General features: G+C 39.8%; 1 protein-coding gene across 1 annotated transcript; it reads right to left on the bottom strand.

Moving 5' to 3' along the window:
* Positions 1-3,244: 3,244 nt before the first annotated feature.
* Positions 3,245-24,639, bottom strand: LOC117469975. The gene is made up of 4 exons (XM_034114472.1): positions 24,208-24,639; positions 15,087-15,247; positions 14,770-14,866; positions 3,245-5,179 (listed from the first exon to the last, which is right to left on the bottom strand). The coding sequence occupies exons 1-4, from the start codon at positions 24,637-24,639 to the stop codon at positions 5,090-5,092; spliced, it is 780 nt and encodes a 259-aa protein (XP_033970363.1). The 3' UTR covers positions 3,245-5,089.
* Positions 24,640-27,720: the final 3,081 nt, after the last annotated feature.

Here is a 27,720-nt window from a genome sequence, read left to right as displayed (position 1 = left end):
GCGTTTAGTTCCGTTAGTACCCCTTATGTCGCGTTCACACCAAAAAGAGCACTTAATCTCGGGAACTTTTACCCCCATTTTTAGTGCCTGCTGAGAGATGGTACTTTCCTGGGGGAAAAAAGTGCCCCAGTTCTGGTTGGCTGGGCGAATTGCAAACCACGCCTCGTACAACTCTGAAATGTTTTGTAGAGCCGCCATTGTATTATCCTCGCATTAGCATTATTAGCATTAGGCTCAATCGGCTAGCTGATTCTGGTAGACGGCGGTGGCAACACTGGACTGTGACTGGACGAGAGATGGCAGAGGGAAGTGACGAGGCAGGAAGCGAGTTAGGAGACATGGACGTAACAGGCGCAGGCGGGAGTTGTGAAAATGGAAAATGGGATATAGTGAGGAGAAATAAACGTAAAAAGGGAGGAAATACTAATTCGGATGAGAGCAATAGTGAGGGTGAAAGGAGAGAAAGAGTGGTCGGAAATAGGCAACAGGAGTTCATGGTGGTTGTGAAACTTGCGCAAGAGGGAGCTTCGTTTGGCGTGTGGAACCCAATACGGTTAACTAAATCCATCAGTAAAGAAATCGGGGAGGTGATGAGTGCTAAAGTATTGAGGAATGGATCAATGTTGATCAAATGTAGGGATAGAGAGCAACAGGGGAAAGCAATAACGATGAGTACTGTGGAGGGTAAGAAAGTGGAATGTTCACTGTTCAGTGGTAGAAAGCTAGTCAGGGGAGTTGTGACAGGAATCCCCGTCAGAATATCATCTGAGGATGTGAAAGGGAATATAACAAATGCAAGAATAAGTGATGTCAAACGCATGAAAGCAAACCGCAATGGGATCAAAGAGGATAGTCTTTCGGTTCTGATCACTTTTGATGAAAAAAGTCTTCCGGAAAAGATACTCATTGGATATATGTGTTATTATGTGAGACCGTATGTTCCACCACCACTAAGATGTTTTAAATGTCAGAGATTTGGACATGTGGCGGCAGTGTGCAAGGGAAAACAAAGGTGTGGCAGATGTGGTGGAGATCATGAATACGGCAAATGTGAGGAAGGGGCAAAGCTGAAATGTTGCAATTGCGGAGGGGAGCATAGCTCAGCGTACCGTGGATGTGAGGTTAGCAAGAAAGCAGAAGAGGTGCAGCGAGTCAGGGTGACGCAGGGAGTTAGCTATGCAGAGGCAGCAAAGACAGTTTCAGGAGGAACGCAGGTTACAATGGAAAACAACAAAAAGAGCAAAGAAACAGAAAAAGTTCACAACTGTGTTAAGTTGAAGGAGGACACTCTGATAGTGAGTAAAAGAGAGTTTGTACTGTTTATGGCAGAGATTATCAACTGTTCAGCGCAGACTAAAAGCCGGAATGAAAGAATCAAAATAATTGTCAAATCAGCTGAAAAGTACCTTGATGTGAAAGGGATGCACTGGGAACATGTGAAAGATATCCTGAATGATGACATCCAACAATCTCAGACATGGAGTGGATCATCCTGATGGTGTTAATTGTACTGCAGTGGAATGCTAGAAGTTTAATTGCAAATGGACAAGAGTTCAAAAAATATATTGACAACCTGGGAGAGAAACCTAATGTACTTTGTATCCAGGAAACATGGCTGAAACCACAACTGGATTTTATTGTGAAGGGATATACTGCAGTTAGACGAGATAGGGACTCTGGCAGAGGGGGAGGAGTTGCAACATTCATACAGAGTGGTATAAGTTACAAAGTTATGCATGTAAGTACAGAGCATGAGGCAATAGTTATAAGGGTATGGAATGATAGAGGACCTATAGATATAGTAAATTATTATAATCCATGTGGGAAATTAGATCAAAGTATATTAGAGGATGCTGGGGGTTCACTGCAAGACAAAGTAATATGGTGTGGGGATTTTAATTCACATAACTCGCTATGGGGAAGCAGTAGCACAGATGCAAATGGTGCAGTAGTTGAGGAATTTATAGATGACCACGGGCTAGTGTGTATTAACACTGGGGAAGGAACACGATATAATTGCACGAAGAATATAGAAACAGTACTCGATCTGACATTTGTATCTAGTGCTATAGCAGGTATAAGTACATGGGATGTGGTAAAGCATACTACAGTGGGCAGCGATCATTATCCGGTGATGACTAAAGTTGGAACCAACATGAGTTTTGAAAAGGAAAAGAAAATTCCTAGGTGGAAATTGGGAAAGGCTAATTGGGATGCCTTTCAAGTTGTAAGTACGAATAGATGTAAAACACTTCAAGAGGAACATTTTGATGATATAAATAAATTAAATGATGAGCTGGTCAAGGTTATCATTCATTCAGCTAAAGAAACAATTCCGAAAATTGCAGGAGCTAGGCGTACCAAGAGTGTACCCTGGTGGAATGGTGAATGTAGCAAGTCCATTAAAGACAGAAATAAAGCATTCAGGCAACTCAAACAACTCCATTCTCAGGAAGCTTTGAATCAGTATAAAAGGGCCCAGGCTATAGTAAGGAGAACAATAAGAACGCAAAAACGCACTTTTTGGAGGCAATATTGCAATAGTATTGGAAGAGAAGTACAGCTTGCAGATGTTTGGGGCATGATTAGGAGAATGGGGGGAATTCGAAGGAATTATGAGTTGCCAGTTTTGAGCAGAGGGGACATAATGGCTGTCACAAACTTAGGAAAGGCGGAACTTCTAGCACAAACATTTAGGAAAGTTCATAGTTCGGATAACCTTACAGAGGAAGCCAGGCAGTGCAGAAATAATACACTAATGGAAAACCCGAGAATATTGGATAGAGTAGAAGTGTTAGGGGATCAGTTGGACCTGCATTTTAGTATGTTTGAGTTGAGAAGAGCAATTATTAGTGCTCGTCAAACCACTCCTGGGAAAGATGGTGTTTGTTACAAAATGTTGGAACACATGACAGATAACACTCTAGTCATTGTGTTAAGGTTGTTTAACAGGGTGTGGGATTCTGGCCAACTTCCTTCAGTGTGGAAAGAAGCGATAATAGTGCCCATCCGAAAGCCAGGGAAAGACCCTTCAGATCCATCTAGCTACAGACCTATTGCCCTGACATCTCATTTATGCAAAATTATGGAAAGAATGGTTACAGAAAGGTTAACATATATCTTAGAAAGTAAAGCTCTGTTGTCCCCATATCAAAGTGGGTTTCGTAGGGGTCGGAATACAATGGATTCTATATTGTGCTTAGAATCAGACATCAGGAAAGCACAGACTAACAAGGAAGTAGTGATTGCAGTCTTCTTTGATATTGAAAAGGCTTATGACATGCTCTGGAAGGAAGGACTACTAATCAAGTTAAAATCATTGGGAATTGGTGGTAAAGCATATAATTGGGTTATGAATTTTTTACTGGACAGGAAAATACAAGTAAGAGTAGGTGCAGAGTATTCAAGTGTTTATGCTGTGGAGAATGGTACTCCGCAAGGTAGTGTATGTAGTCCGTTGCTGTTCAATATAATGATACATGACATTTTTAATCAAGTTCATCCAAGTGTGGGAAAATCTTTGTATGCAGATGATGGGGCTTTGTGGGCAAAAGGTCGCAATGTAGCACATGTTGGAAAGAAAATACAAGCTGCAATAGTTGAAGTGGAGAAATGGACAAATAAATGGGGATTCAAACTGTCAGTAGCTAAAACGCAGGTCATTTGTTTTACAAAACGGCATAAAATTGCTCCTATATCGTTAAAATTGTATGAGCAACCTCTTGAACAGGTTAATACAATAAGATTTCTTGGTGTTTGGTTTGACGGAAAGCTAACATGGAGCAATCATATAGGCAAAGTTCAAAATAAATGTAAAAAGGTCAACAATGTACTTCGGTGTTTGGCGGGACAGGAGTGGGGAGCGAGTAGATCATCACTTCTGAATATATATTGGGCACTCATGAGACCTGTAGTAGATTATGGGTGTATAGCGTTCATGGCAGCAGCAGAATCAAACCTTAAAAAACTGGATGTCCTACAAGCTCAGGCCCTGAGAATATGTAGTGGAGCTTTTAAAACATCTCCAGTATCAGCAATACAGGTGGAAATGGGAGAAATGCCTTTAAGGATAAGAAGAGTTAAGTTAATGTTGGCATACTGGGTAAACCTTCAGGGGCATTGTGATAGTCATCCTGCGAAAAGTATTTTGAAAGACTGCTGGGAGCACAATGAGTCACATTTAACAAGTTTTGGATGGATTGGTGATGTTAAAGCAGCAAGTATAGGTTTGAATAAAATACAGTATTGCCCCACAGTTCCAATCTTGTCCATTCCACCCTGGTTATTCCCATTGCCAAGGGTAGACCTCAATATACAAAGGGAGTTGAAGGAAAAGAAAGAACTACTACCAGTATGGCGCATAGTCCAGAATTATTTTGCAAGTAATTACTCAGACTCAACAATCATATTTACAGATGGCTCCAAAGATCCAGAGACAGGGCGTGCAGGGGCAGCAGTTTATATCCCAGTGAGTAATACACATATAAAGAAAAGGGTAACAGACCATGTGTCAGTATACACGACAGAGTTGTGGGCATTGGTGTTGGCATTGAAATGGATAGAGGGGATAGAAATACATAATAGTGTAATTGCATCGGACAGTTTTTCAGCATTATCGAGTATACGATCAGGCAGATCTTCATTTAGAATGGACATAATAAATGAAATATTTCTAATTTTATATAAAATGCAAATCAAAGGCATAGCAACTAGTTTCATCTGGGTTCCTGCTCATGTTGGTGTGGAGGGTAATGAACAGGTGGATATTCTGGCCAAACAAACACTCAGAATTATGAACATAGACATAGAAGTTCCACTTAGCAAAGCGGAGGTTAAAACATTCATACATAAATATGCACAAACAACATGGCAAGAACATTGGGACCTTAGTGATACAGGAAGACATCTTTATAAAATTCAAAGGTATGTGGGGGATGGAAGGAAGGTGGGGTTTAAAAGAAGGGAGGAAAATGTCATTTCTCGGATGAGAATAGGTCATACAGGTCTCAATCATACATTGAGTAGAATAGGAAAGCATCCAACCGGAAAGTGTATACACTGTAGCCAGCCAGAAACTGTGGAACATGTTTTAATGATTTGTGGGAAATATAGTGTTCAGAGAGGTGTGTTTTTCCAGACACTGAAGAGGGCAGGATTCAGTGACTTGTCGATGCCGGGGCTGTTGGGGAAAACATCAGGCAATATTTATTGTGAGATTATTAAGTTTTTAAGAGAAACTGATACATTTAAAATAATCTAGAGTTTTGGTTCTTTTTTGTTTTGGTTTGTTTGGTTTGTTTGTTTGTTTTGTTTTTGTTTGTTTTGTTGTGTTTTATTTCTTTTGTTTATTGTTTTCTGGATAGTCTCTTGTCCACACTCCAGTCCAGTTGGTGGCGGTAATGCACCTATAAGTTGGTTTGCCAACCGCCAATAAAAACTAAAGAAGAAGAAGAAGAAGATTATTAGCATTAGCATTCGCCCAGCGCACAAACGCAGAGAGACTAATTTATGGCAACACAAAACAAAACATGGGAGCGGTGGAGACAGTGTTAATTTCGTCAACGAAAACTATGACGAAAAATGTTCGTCAACGACCTTTTTTACATGACTAAGACGAGACGATAACGAGCTAAAAATAGATTCTTGATAACGAACATTTGACGAAATGTATATTTAGTTTTCGTTGACGAGACGAGACGGGACTAAGGTGTTAATGGTGGACTAGCGGACATTCAAAATGCAGCATATTTTCCCCCAATTGCCCGTCTTGTCTGTCAAAATGCATCTTACATTTCTAACTTGCAATATCATTATTTCCGCTCTCTTCACTCCAAAAGAGCGATCTCCCTGTCTCTCTCTGTGTGTGCGGGGGGCGGGGCCTAACAGACACGCTGCAGCGGCACACAGAGATCTGCCGGGGACGGAGCGTTCAGAAGTATAGAGACACTACAAGGCTCGATGTGGACAAAGCTCGTTTGCCATGTTTTCGCGTTAGCGCGTTGACACGAGTAGAGTAGTCTGTCCAAACAGCCGGCTAAAAGGCGTCATATTCAGTCGGAGAAATGCACAATTTTCGACTTCCTTAACCTGTTTCACGCCTTCCCCCCGGTACCGGGCGGATAAACGCGTCATTTGCAGGAAACAACGTCTAAGGAATCTTAATATTGAATAAAACTATGAATGTGTTATATCCATGTAACGGGAAGAAACTCAGCTAACTGATCTTTTTAATTTTTTTTTTCAAAAAAAACCCACAATGCTAGCACTCAGCCTCTGAATTAGCCTCGATCGAAAAAACGGGACCGACAAAGACACATAAACTCACTCAGAACTCCCTTATTACTTATCCTAGATGCACAACCAAACACTATTTTTTGGTGTCCTGGAGACACTGAATCTAACGGTGCCCACCTCAACACTCAGTGATAAACATTCGCGACGCTATCAACGAAAGCGTACATCATCACATGTGGAGCTCAGAAGCTAAACACGTAAATATATCTTACCTTGGTCAAAAGTGGTCTTCAATGGCATTAAAACGATAAAAAAACGATGCTGCAGTTAATCCATAGGTTCATCCTATGTGTCTGTGCCTTCTTTGAAATTATTTCTGATAATCCATAAGCAATACAACTGCGTTTTAGTTAACTCCAGAAGGAGACATTCCTCCAGTTTAGTTTCGCTTTCCACACGCGAAGCGGCAACATTTTTTCTTTACAATGTGTGTCTATGTAAGTATCCTCCTTCGATTCTATTGGCTCTAACGGTCACAAGGGTATGTCAACCAACCAGATCGAGCAAGGGGGGCCAGAGATAGGTCAAATCCACCCAAATGACCCCAGATGGCCCAGTTTTTGGCTAAATCTCTCTAAAAAGGTCAAATTTCACTTGTTTTGCATCAATCTTGATACAGGGTACTTATTATATGTTGTACTTTGGATTCCTAAAGCTTTTAGTCTACTAACCCATCATCCAAGGGTAGTTTTCACTATCTGTAAAAAATAATTTTTGGACGGACACTATAATTTACAGTTTTTTACTATGTAAAATCTGAATTTTCTTTAAAATAAAAAACATTTATATTGATTCTGACACTTCTACATCCAACTCACAGGTTTATCATTACTTTGAGAAAAGATTATTAATTTAACCCTTTTAGAAGGGAAGATATGGTCATTTGTTCTGGGAATGTCATTTTCGAGCCTGAGACCTGAAAAACAGGCTCAGAGTGGAACAGGTTAACTCGTAGCTCTGTTGCCCCAATTACGAGTAACGTTATCACATCAGGTGTGCAGAGGTGGGAGAAGTACTCAGATCTTGTCGCTAAGTAAAAAAATACCATAGTGTAGGCAGAGTTCCTCAAGTCAAAGTATGATCATCAAAATATATTTAAAGTAGCGACAGTAAAAGTAGTGATTGTGCAGATTGTTCCATTTCAGAATAATATATATGATATGTTTTATAATGATTGATCATTAAAGTGTTCTCAAAGCTGGTAAAGGTGCAGCTAGTTTGAATGATATATTATATATCTGTATACTGCAGGGTAGCTTGTGAATTTACTAAAGTCTGAGTTAACACTTGATTATATTTCACATCATTCATCCACATCTGTAAAGTAACTAAAGGTATTAAATACATGTAGTGGAGTAGAAGTACACCATTTAACTATGAACTGTAGTGGAGTAAAAGTACACAGTAGCAAAACATTTAAATACTCCAGTAAAGTACAAGTACCTCAACATTTTACTCAAGTACAGTACAATATTTTAACATAATTATATATATTTAATTTATTTCACATTTTAAATAAAGCAATTAATTCGGTTAACAATTTGTTAGTTTTTTCCTTTAAAAAATAACAAAAAGTAAATACAAGAATACCGTTAAAGTACCGGATCGATAAGCAGTATTGATAAGACTAGCAGTACCGTAGAAAACCTTAATGATACCCATCCCTAGATATTACACAAGTAAAGTGTTAAGAGAGTGAAATGTTGCTTTACGAATTTCAACACTTGATGCTGTCCCCTTGATTACAATGTCAGATACCTGTATTTGCCTAACTGAATTGGTTTAAAGAGAGAAAACATTTTGACTAAAAGTTGACTAAAATGTAATTTTTCATCGACTAAAAGTAGACTAAAACGTTTTGAGTTTTCGTCGACTAAAACTAGACTAACACGTTTTGAGTTTTCGTCGACTAAAACTAGACTAAAACTATGAAGGATAGAAATGACTAAAATGTGACTAAAACTAATTACCATTTTCGTCTAAAGACTAAGACTAAGACTAAATCAAACAGCTGCCAAAATTAACACTGGGTGGAGATGAGGAGGTGTCGGCGTTCTGGCGATTTACTCGGAAGGCTTCAGTAGAAGCTGCTGGGACTCCCAGCAGCTTCCACACAAATTATGATTTTTTTTATGATATCACTGCTGCCCCGTCTAAGACACGAGTGGATCTGACTTTAATTACATTTGACTCAAGTGTTTCGTCAACTTAATGTGTTGCTTAAAATAATACTTCTGCATACAGTATGTGACACTGTGAGTGTTGCACGCCAGATACGGCTCAAGAAGCTGACTCAGATAAGGAAATATATGATACATTATGATGTGATATGATATGAATGATAATGGGACACATCACCGTCTGCACTCACAGTGCCGCGGACTGTAGGCTACGTAATGTTACTTTAATCCGGTTACTTATGTTGTGGCAGATATTTAAGTAAGCTTTCTTGACGCTAATGTTATAATAGTCAGATTGCTCTGAAGATGGGAGGTGATATTATTCATTTTCACGTTCACACAGTCGGTGATTTTGGCCGGCCGTCTTTCCTGCAACGGCAGTTTAAACTGTATTTCCTTTCTCCTGTCATATGAATTGATCGCTTTAAACTCCGCACACTGAGCTTTGATTGGTCAGCAGGCAGTGCTTTTATCCTGGAACCTATCCTGCTCCGGAGGCTAGCCGTTCAGAATAAGTTATCTAGCCCGCTAAAAAGTGAACCAGCTTCGTAGGACCGGAAACCCCTGAAGTTAGCTTGCTAAACGAAAATCTTGCTTCGTAGTATAGGCCCCTGTTCTCTAATCTCTACTAGAATAAGATAAGTGTGCATGTTTGGGTATTTTAACACACTTGTATGTACCTAATCTTATTATCCTTTTCATTACAGAGCTGAGAAAATTGTGTATTGATTAGATTCTGATCCGTGCAAGTCCAATTTTGACTGACTTTAGTTCTAATGTTAATTTGAATTTGAGTTCAACCCATAAGTAATTCTTTAAATTAACTCAAAATGTCTCATGATGATGGATTAGTGTTCCACATTTGTTCCACTAATTTGTTTTACAATTAGGCCAAAGGTAAAGAGAGACATTGATGGCCTTGTGTCCCTTTTGTTAGTACGTGGTTCCATTTTGTCTATGGCCTTGGACGGCTTGAACCGCGCCCCGTAAAACTCCACCAACGGAGAGTAGTTTGTTTTGAAAAGCAGTTATGGCAAGCATCAATAAATAATCGAAGCGGTGGAGTGATGAGGAGGTGTCGGCGTGGTAACAACCGGAAGACCAGTAAATGGTACGAGCGCTTGGATTCTCTGCTAGGCCACAGACCTTTTCTCCGGGACAGCATCGACCTTCGATTCGGGCACCATGGTGTGGGAGGCCGCTCAAACGGCGGATTCAGTGGGCGACCACGACGAAGGTAAAATCAACTACATGCACTGGTGTTTTAATCTGCACAATAATGGTCTCAGATGTACTTTTATTTGCTCAGTAGATCAAGCTAGCCTTGCTAGGCTGAACTGGCTAACACCGGCCCCGAAATGGCTAATAACATCTAGCTAGCTAGATATTCTCGGCCGCTATGAAAACGTTTTGACTTGTGAATAACTGTGCAGTGTTTTTGCAGGAAACGGAGGACAAGATGCTCACGATGATGGAGCGCCAGGCTGAAGTGTTGAAGCGGCAGATGGAGCGCCAGGAGCACCAGGATGAAGTGTCGGTGCAGGATGAGCGACTAACCACTTTTCAGAATGGGTTTCTGGAAGTGCTTTCCCAGCTAGTGAAAGCCAACAGGTCTTCCTCCCTATAGTTGCCACTGTTAACAATGTCTGCTGCTGAGCCTATCTCTACACCTGGGACAGTTCATTTTGTATTGTTTTTATTAATACTGACACACAACTTTGCACTAAGGTGTGTATGTTGCTGAGCCTATCCCTACACCTGGGACAGTTTATTTTTATATTATTGTTATTACTGTTATTATATAGTCTTGATACAACTGACACTTTATTTTATATTGATAATGTTAACTTACATGTACAACTTCTATTTTATTTACATAAAAAATGTGAACTTCTATTTACTGTTATGTCTTGAGAGAGAGAACCTACATGGCAATTAAACAGATCCTGTATCTTGCTTATTTCTCCTGACACTTTATCTTTAGTGACCTGTGTAGCATCCTATACATCACATGTAAGTGATTATTCTGATACCATCATGTTTCATCAGTTATAAACTGGCGAAGCTTTATTTGTCATTTATTTATCATCAATGTTGCAACCTTGTGGAGGAATGGCAGGGGCTCATACACAAATATGATAATTTATATCATTTTAAATATTATTTGACCTAAAACTAAATGTTTTTATGATTATCCTCTGAGGAGGACATGGGGATTTGCAAACTTTTAATTCCCCCCCATTTTACACAACACAAAATGGAGTCCACTATGGGCCAAAACTAACATGTAGGTTTCCATAGTGTTTATGGCAGACGGATGCAGTGGGTCTCAGGAAGATATATAATGAATAATAAAGGTGGGTTTGCTGCTGAGCCTATTTACTGTGCATACAACACACTTGGCAAGGTTTATTGTTATTATATTGGCACACTGAACACTATTGTAATGTTGCCTGTCTTGACTGGAAAATAAAAGAAAGAAACAAAAGTACTGTACAAAAGATCAGCTTTATTGTCAAAATGTTTACAATGTACAATTTACACGCTGTTCAGATGCCTCATAAGGGCTGTGCGCGTGTCTTGCCCCCCAGCCTCGGCAATGGCTGGCGCTGGCCCATCAAGCTGGGTTGCCGGTAAGGCAGTCCATTCGTCCCTGTACTCATCATCATTACTTTCACAAAGGTTATGTAATATGCAACATGCTGCCACCTGGATTTTGATCTTGTCTATCTTGCAGTCGTTTCTTTTCATCAAGCACCACCACCTGCCCTTCAGTCTGCCAAAAGCGTTCTCCACCACTACTCGTGCTCGGCTTGTTTTGTTATTGTACGCAAGTTGCTCAGGCTGCATTAACTCAGTTACAAAGCTGTATAACATGAGCACAAACAGCACAACTTCAGTCGACTCCATCTCCATCATGTCTGAGGTCGGAAAGGTAAACAACAGACGCCTAATGTACAGCGAGTGGGTGGGCGTCGCAGTATACGCGGGAATTTTTTCTTCTTCTTCTTCTCTTGTTTTTGTAGCGGATTGCAAACAACTTTAAGGTGCATACCGCCACCTACTGTACTCGCCGTGAAGTGGTTTGTGGCCTGCCAGTAAACCCAAAGCAGAAGAAGAAGAAGTGACGTCAGCGACTCATTTGCGTAATCTTCCCTCAGGGAAAAGTACTCCGGTGTGAACGCGATTGGTACTTAGTGCCCTGGGGTAAAAAGTGCCGGGACACTGAGTGCCGGAACTAAGTACTGCAAAGTACTTCGTGTGAACGCGCCTATTGTCTTTCTTGTTTTTAAAGTATATGCTTTGCATTTTGTGTCTGGTGCCAAAACTTGCTTCAATTGTCCCTGTTTCCGTACTGTATCTGCTCTATGACCAAGGTATATTTCCTGTGGCTTAATAAGATGAAACTTTTCTGAAAAGTGTTTGTTTATTTTAAAATTGGTGTCTAATTCATCGAACATATGCTTGGCACTTTCAAACTGTCTTTTATTACTGGTAGAACAAGTTCATTATCAAGTGGTACCCCAATATTACATACATACAATGTTGATTATTCTTTCAGAACTAGCTAAATACATGGGTAAAGGTTCTACTTGAGCCCAATTTGAATACCATAAAGAAAGTATTAAAGCCAGCTCAAGCTAAATGTCAACAAGTTTGAACCTTGTGCAGACAAGCTGTATACACACACACACACACACACACACACACACACACACACACACACACACACACACACACACACACACACACACACACACACACACACACACACACACACACACACACACACACACACACACACACACACACACACACACACACACACACACACACACACCACACACACACACACACACACACACACACACACACACACACACACAGAGATCATATTGTCTTTCTTGTTTTGAAAGTATATGCTTTGCATTTTGTGTCTGGTGCCAAAACTTGTTTCAATTGTCCCTGTTTCCGTACTGTATCTGCTCTATGACCAAGGAATATTTCCTGTGGCTTAATGAGATGAAACTTTTCTGAAAAGTGTTTGTTTATTTTAAAATTGGTGTCTAATTCATCGAACATCTGCTTGGCACTTTCAAACTGTCTCATGTTTTGGAAATCTTAGACCTAGTCAATACTCAGGAGATATTACAATCAGAATGATCAATCAATAAAATGGTGGAAACAGAGTTGTCTTTCTGGATCTTTATTTGAAGCTTCAAATAAGGCACAGGTCTTACGGAGTACAGAGTATTCTGAAAGAGTGCGCACAGAGAGAGAATTGCGCATAGGTTTTATAGCATCTTTGTTAGTCCACAGTTCAACAATAACTCGTGACCTGTCACTCTGGGGGGGCTGGATGGGCAGATAAGCTAAAACCCACATTCCAGAGGAACAGAAGCCACACATGGGCAAGGTAGTAAATCAGGAACTTAGTAAAACAGGAACTGGGTAAAGACAGATGGAAGTGTTGAAACTCTAACCCCCAATGTGTTAAGGCCAGGTGAAATGAGGACAGCAGGAAGTCATAGAGAGTTCAGAACAGATATAAACAAGGAATGAGGAATTCATTGCAAGACAGGGGAAACAAACACAGGAACTTGTTTGAGACACTTGGGGACACTTCTTCACTTTTGCTTATGACCCTGTTTCACCCCCAGACATCCCTAAGGCCAGTTATATGTTGAACAGAAGGCATGAATTAAAATACCTCCACATGGGGACAAACTGCATAACATTTTACCATATTAGGTAACACATAAATTTAGTTTGCACATCATATAAAGTTTACACTACATATAAGTATACACTGTTATAAAGTTTTCCACTACACTCATTACTGGTAGAACAAGTTCATTATCCAGTGGTACCCCAATATTACTGAGTACTGATGTCACTGACTTTTGTAAGTCATCTACAGTTGTTTTTACAAGTTCTTTAACCTGTTAAGCCCTGAGCCTGTTTATCAGGTCTCAGGCTCGAAAATGACATTCCCAGAACAAATGACCATGTCTTCCCTTCTAAAAGGCTTAAATTAATAATCTTTTTTCTCAAAGTAATGATAAACCTGTGAGTTGGATGTAGAAAAGTCAGAACAATATAGATGTTTTTTATTTTAAAGAAAATTCAGATTGAACATAGTAAAAAACTGTAAATTATAGTGTCCGTCCAAAAATTATTTTTTACTTATAGTGAAAACTACCCTTGGATGATGGGTTAGTAGACTAAAAGCTTTAGGAATCCAAAGTACAACATATAATAAGTACCCTGTATCAAGATTGATGCAACAAGTGAAATCTGACCTTTTTAGAGAGATTTAGCAATTTGGGTGGATTTTCCATATCTCTGGCCCCCCTTTGTCGATTTTGGTGATTGACATCTCTTTATAACCGCTAGAGCCAATAGAATCGAAGGGGAATCTCCCCACACACATACATGGTAAAAAAAAAGAGGTGGGGGCTTCGCGCATGCAGTTTTGCATCAGAGCAAACCTATCTCTCGCTCTGACATCTGGAAACGGAAAAGCAGTTTTATTGCTTATGGATTATCAGAAATCATTTCAAAGGGACACAGACACATTGGATTAACCTATGGATTCACTTCAGCAGTGTTTTTATCGTTTTAATGCCATTGAAGACCACTTTTGACCAGACTACGACACAGGTAAGCCATGTTAGCGTTTTTAGCTACCTAGCGCCACATGTTTTGATGTCTGTTTTTGTTTATAAAGTCGCAAGTTCGTATCATAGAGTGATAATGTATGTACCCATCGATTCTGTGTCATCTCACGATCAGATCGATGGGTTGGATGTGCAGAATGGATAAATAATAAGGTTTTATGAGTGAGTTTCGGTGCAGTAAATCTGTTAGCATTTTTCGCTCGTTGCTAATTCAGAGGCTCAGCGTTAGCATTGTGGTTTCTTTGTTGAAAAAAAAAAAAGAAATGATCAGTTAGATGAGTTTCTTCCCGTTACATGGATATAAAACATTCATAGTTTATTAAATGAACATGCCCTCAGACACTGTTTCCTGCAAGAAGGGGGTGCAGTGGTAAAGTGCTATTTTTATAAGTGGGGAGTGGACCTGACACCCTCTAGGGGGGTCCGGGGGCATGCTCCCCCGGGAAGATTTGTTTTTAAATATTGAAGTTAAATGTAATTTAGATGTTGGCCCTAGCCTGTACTTTCACAAAGTCATTGAGACAAAACTGCTGTTTTCACACTAAAATGAATTATTAAATTAAATCAGAATTTTCAATATTTTTCGATATTTTAGAAAAAAACGTTATACTCACAAAGCCTTCTCCATAGCCACCGATTTGAACATTCAGCTGAGGGAATATAGTGATGAGATTCTTCGCAAGGACCACGTTTTCAGTGTTGGATGGATAACTAAGGACAAAAATGTGAGCTATTTATTTTTCCTTTTCAAAAAGAATACAAAAAGTTCTAGCATACACATATTACAAATGCGTGATGATAAAGCAATTGGTTATAAAGAATGTCCTTTGTATCAAGCAAATAAAAAAACAAATGTGCGATATTTTTATAACCAATATATCACTTAAATGCAAAAATTATATATAAACACATTTCACATTCATATACTTACAACCCATGCCTCTCCACCAAGTCAGAGATGCAAACTTTGACAAGTTTGAGCCTGGTCTTCTCGGTAAGAATGCCATTAGTTTGCAGTTCATCAAATACTTCTGGAATTTTCTTCTTAAGTAGATCAGTTAGGCCATTCAGAAGAACTGGTTCTTGTGTAGGCTGAACAAAACAATAAGAGCAAGCACAGCACAAAGTAAAGTTCTGACCTGTGTGATTTTTTGAAACACAATTTAACAAGCATGGTAAATGTATACCTGAGTTTGACAGACTTCTCTTAGGACAGGCTGACGATCCGGTGCTTCAGAAAAGTGCACTTGGAATCTGTCAAAGTTACTTATGTTCTCACTTCTATCAACATCTATAAACTCTTGGAAGTCTGTGTTGTATTTTAAAATTCTATCAAGGACAAATCAAAATTCACCTGTTACTTCCAGGAGATGGTTTGTGCTTTGGACATTGTAGATTTTTCTTTTAATTTCCTTTCCATTCTTAAATGAAATTGCAAGGACTTTAACAGAATCCTGCTGCTCATTCCCGCTTCCTGGAATTATAAGAAAAATACAAATTCATCCTGTTGTTGACTAATCATATTATGCCAGATTAAATTAAATTAAATCATCTATCATCTTCTAGTTAAACCCATTAATACACACATTATATAAGTTATAAGCAGTATGGTAATTTTAAGCTAATTAACTTCACCAATAAAGACAACTTCTAGAGAAGCACAGGGGAGATTCTGCTCAGCCTCCTGTGGCATTTTCTCCTGGAGGCTGGGTATTTCTTTATATTTTTAATTTGTATTAAAAAACATCTCTCCGCTGTTGTCAGTGAGTATTTTACAAAGACTGAAACAGCGCCCCTCTTAATTTATGTGTGGTGAAACATAGTATTGCATGCTGCACTCACTCTATAGAGAACAGAGATGCTGTGGGTCATTGTGCAATCATTACCTGGGAGGAGTCATATTCCAAGAAAAATTCTACTGAATTCATGCTAAAACAATCATTGGAATTGGAAGAACATTGAGAAAGAATTGTGGTGCAAGAAGTAAAAAACACACACACACACACACACACACACACACACACACACACACACACACACACACCCGAGATGCGGCCCGACATATTCGCAGCACCATCGAAGCAAAATCCCCTGAGACGCTCCAGTGGCAAATTCAAGCGCAGAAAAACATCCTTTATGCAAGAAAAAAGTGTTTCTCCAGTTGAATCAGGTGCACTGTAAAATCCAAGGAAAGCATTCACTGCCTCAAGTTTTGAATCCACGTATTGCAAAGTAATGAAAAATTGCTCTGATGTACTTATATCAGTGGTCGCATCTGCAGTAAGACCATAGAAAGAATGCTCTCTCGCTTCGGACACGATTTCTCTTTGAACAGCATGGGCTGTCATTTTGTACCGTATCGGACATCCAGTTGTCTCTTCGCTGCAGCCACCCCCGGCATTTTGTCAATGTAGATGTCCGCTCCATCATGAGTTTCCATAGCACCCCATCTCGATTGTTATGGCCTCTTAATGATAGTCCTAAGCTGCCGATGAATCTTACTGATCTGAATATTAGCTCTAGGACTGTTCTGGCCGTTGTTTGCTCTTTCTCAACTATGTCCGACAGTAGAGCATTAATGGGAGTGTTGTTGAGCAGCGAAGCAAGCATTCTCTCCGATTCTGAGTGAATGTCAGACAACTCGTGCTGGCTAAACTTTGTGGTTGCTTTACGCAAGTTACAAAAGCCTCCTACTGTAAATGAACTTGTCTTTCTGTCATTATGTCTTAAGCCCTTCTCTATGGCTTTGCAGCAGGTGAAGCAAAGAACGGTGTCTTTCTCCGTGACATAATGCACCCATTTCCACCGGGTAAACCAGCTTTTCTGAAATGACCGCTCGAAGGTCTCTGTCCCAATTTTCCTGAAAACGTATGTCTGGTCGACACGGCTCATCAAACCCCAAAACGTTAGGTGTCGGGTCTAGCTTGTCAACTGCACCACCTGGTGTGTGGCCATGGCTAGCGTTAGCCACAGCTGAACTGCTAGCTCCAGTTTCGTCGGTGCTGCTGCTAGGAGGCTGGTGCTCGTTGGTGGTTGTTGTGGTGGTGGTGTTGGTGGTAGACAAATGTCCTGCCCCTGCATCTTCTAATTCAATATTTTTAGCAGATTTAGCGTTTTTAGAGAGAAAAAATTCCGAGATAAGTTTTTGCGCCATGTCAGTTAGTTGTGTTGTTGTGCGTCACGTTAAAAGTAGCCGACTAAAAACTAACAACAAACTTTTTTTCCACATCTTTTTTATTTTTCTTCCCTTAAGCAAAATAATTTATTATATAGTTTTAAATTATCATTTTAATAATAATATATAATATAAAATATAATCTCAGGCACAATGAAATGAAATAAATATATATAAAATAAAAAATGTTTTCGCAATGTAATGATAATAAGAACAAGGCATGCAATCAAAGGCAACAAAACCTTTGAAATTGTGCCTGAAAGGGGCCCTATTCTGCAAATGTTCAGGTTCATATTTATATCTTGAGTCTCTGTGACATGTCTGCATGCTTTAATGTTCAAAAAGCTCTTTATTTTTCTCATACAGCCTGTGCTGCAGCACCTCTTTATATGATATATCCAGTCTCTGATAGTATTACGCAAAGTGTTACGTGATTATGAGAGTGCTCTCATACTTGTTTGATTCTGAAATTGTATATATTTATATAAATATATATACAGTATAGATATATATCTGTGTGTATATGTCCGCATCTGTAGCCTGTTATTGTCTCAATACCGCACTGTCAATTAATTAAAGTAAATATATAAGTCATCATGAACACAGTTCTGTCCATCAGACAGAGTGCTGCTGTGCCTCCTGTCATCTTCTTCTTCTTCTTCTCTTCGTTTTTTGGCAGATTGCAAACAACTTAAAAGGTGCATACCGCCACCTACTGTACATGAGTATGAATCATCATATCATACCAACTCTTTAACCTATGATCTAATCAAAATAAATAAATAAATCAACAAAAAACAAAAAACAAAACATGAAATAAATAAAACAAAAATAAAAATCTATGTTCTTTCTTGACCTAATGTTAAATTCTTTTTCCTACCCCAGTTTCACTCAAGAATGTAAACAGTGCCTTTCTGGTAGCTCTTACTCCCTCTCCTTTTGTTCCCAAAATACCAACCACACTCCATTCCCTCTCTGCCTCTAAAACTTTAGCCTTTAGTTTTTCTCTTTCCGCTTTATATATGTCACAATGTATCAAGATATGTTCTACATCTTCTTTTACTCCACAGTTCCCACACTTGTCACTGTCACTTTTCCCCATGACATACAAGGTACCATTCAATGCTGTGTGATTTATTCTGAGTCTAGCGATCGTGATTTCCTCCCTTCTGTTTCTTTCTTTATAAATATGAATTGTAATTGTCTTTTGTACTTTGTGATATTCTTTGCCTTTCTGGTCTTTCTCCCACCTTTTCTGCCAGATCTCCATCCCTTTCTTCTTAATTACTGCTTTTCCTTCTCCTTTTCCAAGTTGAACTGGTAATGTTATTTCCTTTTGTAGTGCACTTTTTGCTAATTTATCAGCACACTCGTTCCCTTTCACCCCCTCATGTGCAGGCACCCAGCAGAACTGCAGATCTATGCCGCCTCTGTGCAGTCTTAACAGGCTATGATTCAGTTCTATGAGAATGTCTTCTCTGGCAGTTGTTGTTGATTGTATGCTTTGTAATATGGACAATGAATCTGTGCACATCACCACCCTATCTGGTCTGACCTCTTCAACCCACTGTAATCCTATTATTACTGCCAGCATTTCTGCTGTGTACACTGATAATTGATCAGACGCTCTTTTTGCAATAGATATTTTAAATTCTGGGATGTATATACCAATTCCAACACACTCTTCCTTGTTCTTAGAACCATCTGTGTAAATTTGTAGGCAATTGTAATACTTTTCATTCAGATACATACTTGTTTTAATTCCCACTTCATTTACTTGCCACTCTTTTTTCCTTTCTACAATACTCATATCTATTTTAGCTTCTGGGAAAAGCCATGGGGGAACACTGCTAAATGGGGTTGCTTTAGCAAACGTGATATTGTCCACTCCATATGCCCTCGTTCTCTCCTTACTCGTCCAGCCAAACCCACGTCCCTGGAATTTTGCATATTCCCAGCAATCCTGTAATATTCTGTTTGAAATATTTCCTTCTCCACTTCCTTGTAGCCTGACCCAGTATGACAGAGCAAGTTTCTCTCTTCTGATCTCCAGAGGTGTCTCTCCTGCTTCTATCAGAACTGCATTGATAGGGGATGACTTTATCGCTCCAATACACAACCGCAATGCTTTATATTGTATTCTATCAATTTTTAAAAGCGATGTTTTTGCTGCTGCTCCATACACTATACAACCATAGTCTATTGTGGACCTCATAATTGATCTGTAAATGTCTATTAATGCTTGTTTGTCTGCGCCCCAGTTGCATCCAGCTACAGCTCGCAATAAATTTAATACTTTTTTGCATTTTGTTTCCACTTGTTTAATATGCATTTTCCATGTATATTTGCTATCAAACCACAGTCCTAGGTATTTGAACTCATTCACCTTTGTCATTGGACGATCATATAGTGTTAGCTGTTGGCCATCAATCTTGCGTTTGTTTGTGAATACCATGTAGCATGACTTGCTTTCTGACATTTTGAATCCCCAGTTATATGACCACCTCTCCACTTTTTTAATCGCTCTAGCTATATTCTCCATTACGTATGGGGCATTTCTTCCCCTCATCCAAATAGCCCCATCATCTGCGTATAGAGCCGATTGAATGCATGTGTCTAAACATGTAAATATATCATTGATCATGATGTTAAATAATATTGGACTGACTGCACTCCCTTGGGGGATACCATTTTCTATTTCAAAATAGTTGGAAATATCTGCTCCAACCTTTACTCTAAATGTCCTGTCTGTTAAAAAGGCCCTTACCCAATTGTACATTCTCCCTCCAATACCCATTCTACTCAATTTGATCAGTAACCCATCCCTCCACATACAGTCATACGCCTTTTCAATGTCAAAGTACACTATTGCCATTATCTCTTTCATTTTCAATGTTTTTTCCACATCATTACTCACTCTTACTAAAGCATCTATTGTGGACCGCCCTTTACGAAATCCGCTCTGAAAACTACTCAGCAGCCCTTTCTGCTCCAGTACATGTGAGAGCCTACGGACAATGATCTTTTCCATCCATTTACATAGGTGTGATGTAAGAGCTATTGGTCTGTAGTTACTAGGGTTAGCTGTATCTTTCCCTGGCTTATTGAATGGTAGCACGACTGCTGTTTTCCACAAACTTGGCATATCTCCTTCTCTCCAGATTTTATTGAAAAGACTCAGCACCATTGTCATAGTTTCCATAGGCAACTGTCTAAACATAGCATAACATAGCTGGTCTTGTCCTGGGGCTGTATAACCTGTACCTTGTAAGGCTATTTTGAGTTCTGACATTGTAAATTCCACATCAAGAGCTGACCTATTATCCTGTCTCTTCTCCTTCACGTTTTCATTCTCTGCTAGTAACTGCTGTTTTTGCTGCCTATGAATATCACTGAGATGTTCCCCGCTATGTACTGCTGCAAGTGTCCTTCCTAACATGTCTGCCTTCTCTTTATCTGTCACTGCCAGCCTCTCCCCATCAACCAAAGCTGGAATTTTAATGGATTTCCTTTTCCCACTCATCCGCTTAAACATGGACCAGACATCACCTAATTTTACTCCTCTGCCAATGGTAGAACAAAATTCTCTCCATGTTCTTTTTTTTGTGTATTTGATTGTCCTTCGAGCAGCTGCCCTTTTCCTTTGAAACTCTATAACATTATTTTGTGTCATGTTTTTCTTTAATTCTCTAAATGCATTATTTCGCTCTTTAATAGCCCTGCTGCATTCCTCATTCCACCATGGCACCACTTTCTTCCTACCCTTGGTTGTTGTTTTGGGTATACTGTTCTCTGCTGCATTTAGAATATGTTGCGTTATTTGGCTTGTAATGACCTCTATGCTTCCCTCTGATGTTAGCAGGTGTACCGACTCCTCACACCATATCCTAAATTTCCCCCAATCAGCTTTAGCAAAGCACCACCTGGTTATTGCACCTCCTTCCTGTATATATACATTAGTATTCATTTTAGTAAGCACTGGATAATGGTCACTTCCTACTGTGGATTTATTCAAAACAAACCATTCGCATGTATGAACCAAACAGTTTGACACTAATGTCAGATCCAGGCATGAAACTTTCCCCCTGTGTACATCTACTCTTGTGCCATGTCCATCATTAAGGCATACTAGTGTTCTTTCCTCCAGCATTTCTTCCACTATATTTCCGTTACTGTCTGTATGGTTGCTGCCCCATAGACTGTTGTGTGCATTGAAATCACCACACCAAACTTCCTTCCTATGTTTATTGCCTGCTATTTCTTTAAATATATCAGTGGTTAGATTTTTACATGGGTTGTATAAATTGATTATCCTAATGTTATCTTGTTTCCTAGGGTTGCAGATTTCCACTATAATACACTCTATATCATCAGGAGATTGCACCTCCCTATATGCCACACCATCTTTGAGAAACGTGGCACACCCTCCACCATTTTGATTATTATCTCTATCATGCCTTATACAGCTAAATCCTGGAATGACAAAGTCTAATTGAGGTCGTAACCAGGTTTCTTGCACACATATTACCTCAGGGACTACCTCTAGATCATATATATATTTCTTGAATTCTTGACCATTAGCTATGAGGCTTCTTGCGTTCCACTGTAGTATGTGCAGCACCATGATTAAGGATCTAACCCTCATCCTGATTTTCATTTTCCCCAGCTCCATTTATAGTTAGCATTGCATGTATCTGATCTGCTTTAATATCTTTCATGTCAAGGAATTTTCCAGCTGCCTCCACAATGGCTTTGATTCTATCACTTTTCTTTTTTAACTGCAATGCAACATTTACAGTATGGCATATAAATACCACAAAATTCACCTTTTTCACTCCTAAAACATCATCATCCTCTTTACTCTTGGTGGCGCTGTGGGGTTGGATTTGAAGATTACTTTTTGGTGTGTTCCTGACATTTTGTATTGTAATGCTCTGCTCCATTCCACTAGGGTTCTTATTGATTGTTACTGTTCCCCTTACTTTCTTTATTGCTTCTGCGTATGAAACTTTGTTTGTAATCTTAACTCTCTGCACCTCTCTGGCCTCTCTCTGCACTTCACAACCTCCAAACGCAGCACTGTGATCTCCTCCGCAGTTACAACATTTAACCTTTGCATCCTTTTCACATTTTCCATACTCATGTTTTCCTCCGCATCTCGCACACCTTAGCTGTCCTTTACACTGCTGCGCTGTGTGCCCCATTCGTTGACATGCGTAGCACCTGAGAGGTTTGGGGATGTACTCCCTAACCATGAAGTTCAAATATCCCATTTGTACTGCCTTAGGTAAGATTCTCTCAAACTGAATGAGAACTGATAATGTTTCTTTGAGTGTACCATCCCGTTTGCTTTTAAGCCTTGTGACTTCCACTATTTTGCCTCCTTTTAATTCACTTTTCACATCTTCCATTGACATGTCCAATGGTACTCCTGAGATTACTCCTCTCAGTTTCGCCATTGCTCCTGGAACATGCGCCTTCATTTTCTCCCCATTCAGTGAGTTCATTCCCAGAATCTTTTCCTGCTGCTGTTTGTTATTGGCATGTATCAATACCCGCTTATTGTTCATGAATTTAGCAAATTTAATTTTTCCAATCTCTTTTTCAATTGCTTTGGTAAGTTTAATCGGGTGGTAATGCCCACCATCCTGATTCAATTCTATTACCACTTTCCACTCGTGTTCTATTTCTTTATTCAACATTGCTTGACTGTCATTTTGACTGACTCTTGATTTTTTGTTTTGCTTAGCCTCGTCTGCTTCACCCGACCAATCCGACCAACTTCGAGCTCTTACTGAACTATCTCTGTCTCTCAAAGATCTTTTCTTCTTCGCAGCTTTGGCTATCATCCATTCCATATTGTGTCTTTGGCTACCATCTGAGCTGGTTGACATGATGAAACACTCAATGTACAGTTTATGCAAATCCGCCAAAATAACAGTCCAATGCTACCGTTTCTGTATGTATCCGAATTTCCGATTCTCTGTGAACTTTCTGCCACGCGTCTCCAACTTCACTTCCTTCTTCCGGCCGATCCCGGATCACCGATCATGCTCCGTCCCTCAGTCACTTTCAGCAACGCAGATTTGAATCTGCCAATCAGATCAATCTATTGCTGGAGAGGGGGGGGGGCTCCCCGAAATCAGCCGGAAGTGGCGCATTCGAATACTGTTTGGGCTGTCTGCCGTGGATGGGCTTCGTTCCACTCCAAATAGCCGGTCGGCCGTAATATATGCATAGATATATATGCGTGCATATATGTATATATATATGCGTGCATATATGCATATATATATATATATATATATATGTGAATATATATATGCATATATATATATATATGCGTGCATATATGCATATATATATGCGTGCATATATGTGTGTGTCTATATATATTTATAAACTGTATATTATTTTCCATCATTCAATGGACAATTTGTACTTTTTTTATATATAGGCTACCATCAAACATATGTTCATATAAAGTGGGTAACTATACAAAACGAAGTGAGATAACTGTTTATGAATATCTGTTCAATTTTATGTAAACTTGTGTAACTCATGAAAGATAAATGAGTGTTTCAATAAAACTATTACATATAAATGTATAGTGCAGTTTTTGTTTTCATTGCAATATATTTTTTTTATATGTATCAATATATAGCCATACATGGTCCATGCATATATTGCAATATATTTAAAAATATAAGGACTACTTTCCCATATATGGAAATGTATGATCCAATATATTGTATTATATTTACCAATATATTACAATATATTTTTGTTTCATAAGGGTGTCTAGCTGAATAGCGGAGTCAGGGATGTTGTTGTGGAGCCATGTTTCCGTGAACACGTAAACACAGCAGTCTCTCACCTTACGCTGGGTTGATTGTAGTAGGCGTATGTTGTCTATCTTGTTATCCAGTGAGCGGACATTTGCCATAAGTAGTGATGGAATTGCCGGCTTGTGTGGGCTAGCCTCTAGCCTAGCCTGGATACCTCCACGTTTCCCCCTCTTCTGCTTCCTCTCACATCGTCGGCGGCGTCTCCTTTCCGGGTGGGGCTCGACGCGAGACGGGTAGCAGAGGAGCTTCAGGCGGCTGAGTTCCTCTACGAGTTTAGCTTCCAAATTGAAGAAGGTTGATCTTCTTCCAAGAAGAAACTCACGGCTGTATTGTTGTCCTTTACGGTATAAGTCCAACGGAGACGACGAACAAAGTGACAAACTCGACAGATCTGACGAACAAGACGAAAACACTGTTTTTTCTAGACCGCGAGGGGCCGCTGCGACTGCTCGCGCCGCCATCTAGTCACCTGTTGCTATTGTATTTTGACTTGGTGTCTTTATTATTTTTTAAGGATTCTTTTTAATCCTCAATTTTTGTTAAACCTTAATAAATCCGGTTTGTACTTTGTACACTTCGACCCAAACTCCTGGTCTCTCTCTCGTGGTTTCTGAAGGTATCTGCTTGGTTTTAGAGTGAGGTAAGAACACCCTTCCTTGGAAAAAGCTAACATTAGTTGATAATTTGGATTTAAATTGTTTAAGGGGAATAGAAACTCTGCTATGGTTAAACTATAGCTTCACATTGGTTACTGTGGTTGAGGTGGTTTTGATGAATGTTGAAATATGACATATGCTCTGCTGATGTGGTAATATCACTGCTGTGATATTAAATATTTGACTCTGGCTGGTGATGTCACTGCTGTGACATTAATGTTTGACTCTGGCTGTGTTTGATATTACATTTGCATTGTTTTGATTGATATTTGGGGATCAAGAGAGGGTGGGGTTAGGGACTGTGGGTTCTGAAGCTGCCCTAATTACCAGGGAGTCTCCCATTAACAGAGGGATTCTCCTCCAGGGGCAGTTTTGATACTGCTCTGGGGTTCTACCAGCCCACCAACACCTACTACACTATCCACACCGTTTTGCTCGAGTCACCAATTTGATGACTTTGGACTCGACTTGACAAAATCACAAAACACTTGCGACTCGACTTGGACTTGAACACCAATGACTCGGGACTTGACTTGGACTTGAGCCTTCTGGCTTGAGGTGACTTGATAATTTAATTCAGGGGTCTCCAACACGCCGATCGCGAGATGCCGCTAGAAGAGCAGACTCCCGTCGGGGAGAGCAGAATCTTCAGCCGCTGCAACTCTTGCTGAGAATCCATGCAGGCAGGGGCGGGACTTTATTTTGCTGAGCCACCATGCGGCCAATCATATGCGAGGACACACTAGGATCATACCATTATGTGAAAGAAGGGTGGGGGGCAGACGCTCCAAAGACAGCAGGTGTAGTGGTACAGGCCACATACACAGAGCGACGGGGAGACGGGGAGACGGATTTAAATGCAAGCGCTTCGGAAAAAATCAAGAAATTTGCGAAAACCGAAAAAAGAAGCAGCTTCTGGCTGCATTTCAATGATATTGGAGAAAGCAAAGCTGAGTGCAGGATTTGTAAAATGAAAATAGCCTTCAGAGCAGGGTTTTTATTTTGGTAACCACTCAGGATTTATTGTCAGAGGTGGGAGAAGTTCAGATCTTGTACTTGAGTAAAAGTACCAGAGTGTAGGAATACTCGGTTACAATAAAAGATCCTGCATTCAAAATGTTACTAGTAAAAGTACAAAAGTATTAGCATCAAAATATACTTAAAGTACCACCTGCAGAGGGATCTAGATTCAGGTGTTCTTTTCCCCATAGAGACCGCCTCGCTGCACATTATCCCTTGCATAAAGATAGATTGTGGGTCCCTTATAGCATGTTGTACACAGTGGAAATAAACATTCTGGTTACCTCAACATCAGGGATCTTATACATTAAACTCCTTCTGAATCAAACCGTCACGGTAGCCTTACCTTACTGACCCCTCTTACAATAGAAGAAAAACACGTTACTTTACCAGCAGAGAGAAAATGGATTATTAAATGATTAATGTGACTAATAGTAGTTAGCAGTTTAATTATTAAGTATTATTCTGTTGATCGATGTCATTACATTTGTTGAAAAGCACATAAGGACTTGTTTAAGACTCGTTTTGTCAAAGTTTAGGACTTGGACTTGACTTGAACTTTCCCATCCTGACTTGAGACTTGACTTGGACTTGAGCGCAAAGACTTGAGACTTGACTCGGACTTGAGCGCAAAGACTTGAGACTTGACTCGGACTTGCAAAACAATGACTTGGTCCCACCTCTGGAAATAAGTGATAGGACGGGCAGCGTGGTGTTAGAGGCCACGTGGTAAACGCCCCCCTAAGCAGATTACGTTGATCTTGCGTGTAGATTCTGGGGGGTTTTGAAGTCCTAAAAAGATTGGACGGCCGTTCACCGGAGCCTTATCAGCTCCGGAGTTCGGTATCGGAGACGGCCTAGATATTAACATTGGTTGTATCGAAGCTAGATTCCTTTTCAATATGATTGGAGACGAAACAGCCAATCAGAACGTTAACAATTCATGGGCGCCTCCCGCAACCAATTTCTTGATTGGCAGCAAAAACAACCAATCACAGCAGTGCTTCTCTGGCTGGCTCTGTCCAATCACAAACAAGAAGTGTTCTCCCTAAAGGAATACCCTTTCCGTAAAAGTTGAAATGTTGAAGTGTTTTGTGAAAAACGGTGGTGTTTTCTGAAATGCTGTAGTGTTTTCTGAAATGCTGTGGTGTTTTCTGAAATGCTGTAGTGTTTTGTGAAATGTCGTTGTGTATTGTGAAATGCTGTGGTGTTTTCTGAAATGCTGTAGTGTTTTCTGAAATGCTGAAGTGTTTTCTGAAATCCTGTAGTGTTTTGTGAAATGCTGTGGTGTTTTCTGAAATGTTGTTTTGACTTGCACTTCAGGGCCACCGTAAACATAATACATTTCACAGTAATTATAATAAAAAATAAAAACGATTTCCTTAAAAGATTATGGTTCGTCATCACGCTCGTGACCCCAGGGTGACACCACCAGCTCGCAGCCCGCCGATTTAGTAGCAGCTCTTTCCCTCAAGAACGCAAACGAAACAGCTCTATAATGGCAGGCAAAAAAACGTTACTTGACTTATTTTCTAAAAAGTATATCATTCACGAGAAGAAAGACAACCTGTACAACCTGTTGTCTGTACCTGTACACCTGCCACAAGTGCGCGCATAACATTGTTATTCCAAAGTGAACTTCCCCATGGCTAAATGCCATAAAAAACAGCCTTCGGGCTGAAAGAATTGGTTCCTATTAAACCAGACGTTCCTATAGCATGACCTACATTCTCGTGGAGGCAGCAACAGGTAAGAAGCTCTTTGTTCCAGTTAGACCCATACAAAGAATACTAAAAGGATTTGCAAATGATTCGTTTAGAGTTATTATGTTTTTGTTTTGCATTGATTTGAGAAATGCAGTGAAAG

The sequence above is a fragment of the Trematomus bernacchii genome, unplaced genomic scaffold (genome assembly GCF_902827165.1).
Source record: "Trematomus bernacchii unplaced genomic scaffold, fTreBer1.1, whole genome shotgun sequence".
Lineage (NCBI taxonomy): Eukaryota > Metazoa > Chordata > Actinopteri > Perciformes > Nototheniidae > Trematomus > Trematomus bernacchii.
Note: the sequence above shows the minus strand (reverse complement) of the source record. Positions and strands in the feature narration are given on the sequence as shown.

Excerpts from the sequence above, each read along its gene's own strand:
- LOC117469975 (XM_034114472.1), bottom strand. The coding sequence starts at position 24,639 with ATGGCGGCGCGAGCAGTCGCAGCGGCCCCTCGCGGTCTAGAAAAAACA. Across the intron at positions 15,248-24,207 it reads TACAATCAACCCAGCGTAAG|CCTACACAAGAACCAGTTCT; the intron begins GTGAGAGACTGC and ends TGTTTTGTTCAG. Across the intron at positions 14,867-15,086 it reads TTGGTGGAGAGGCATGGGTT|TTATCCATCCAACACTGAAA; the intron begins GTAAGTATATGA and ends TTTTGTCCTTAG.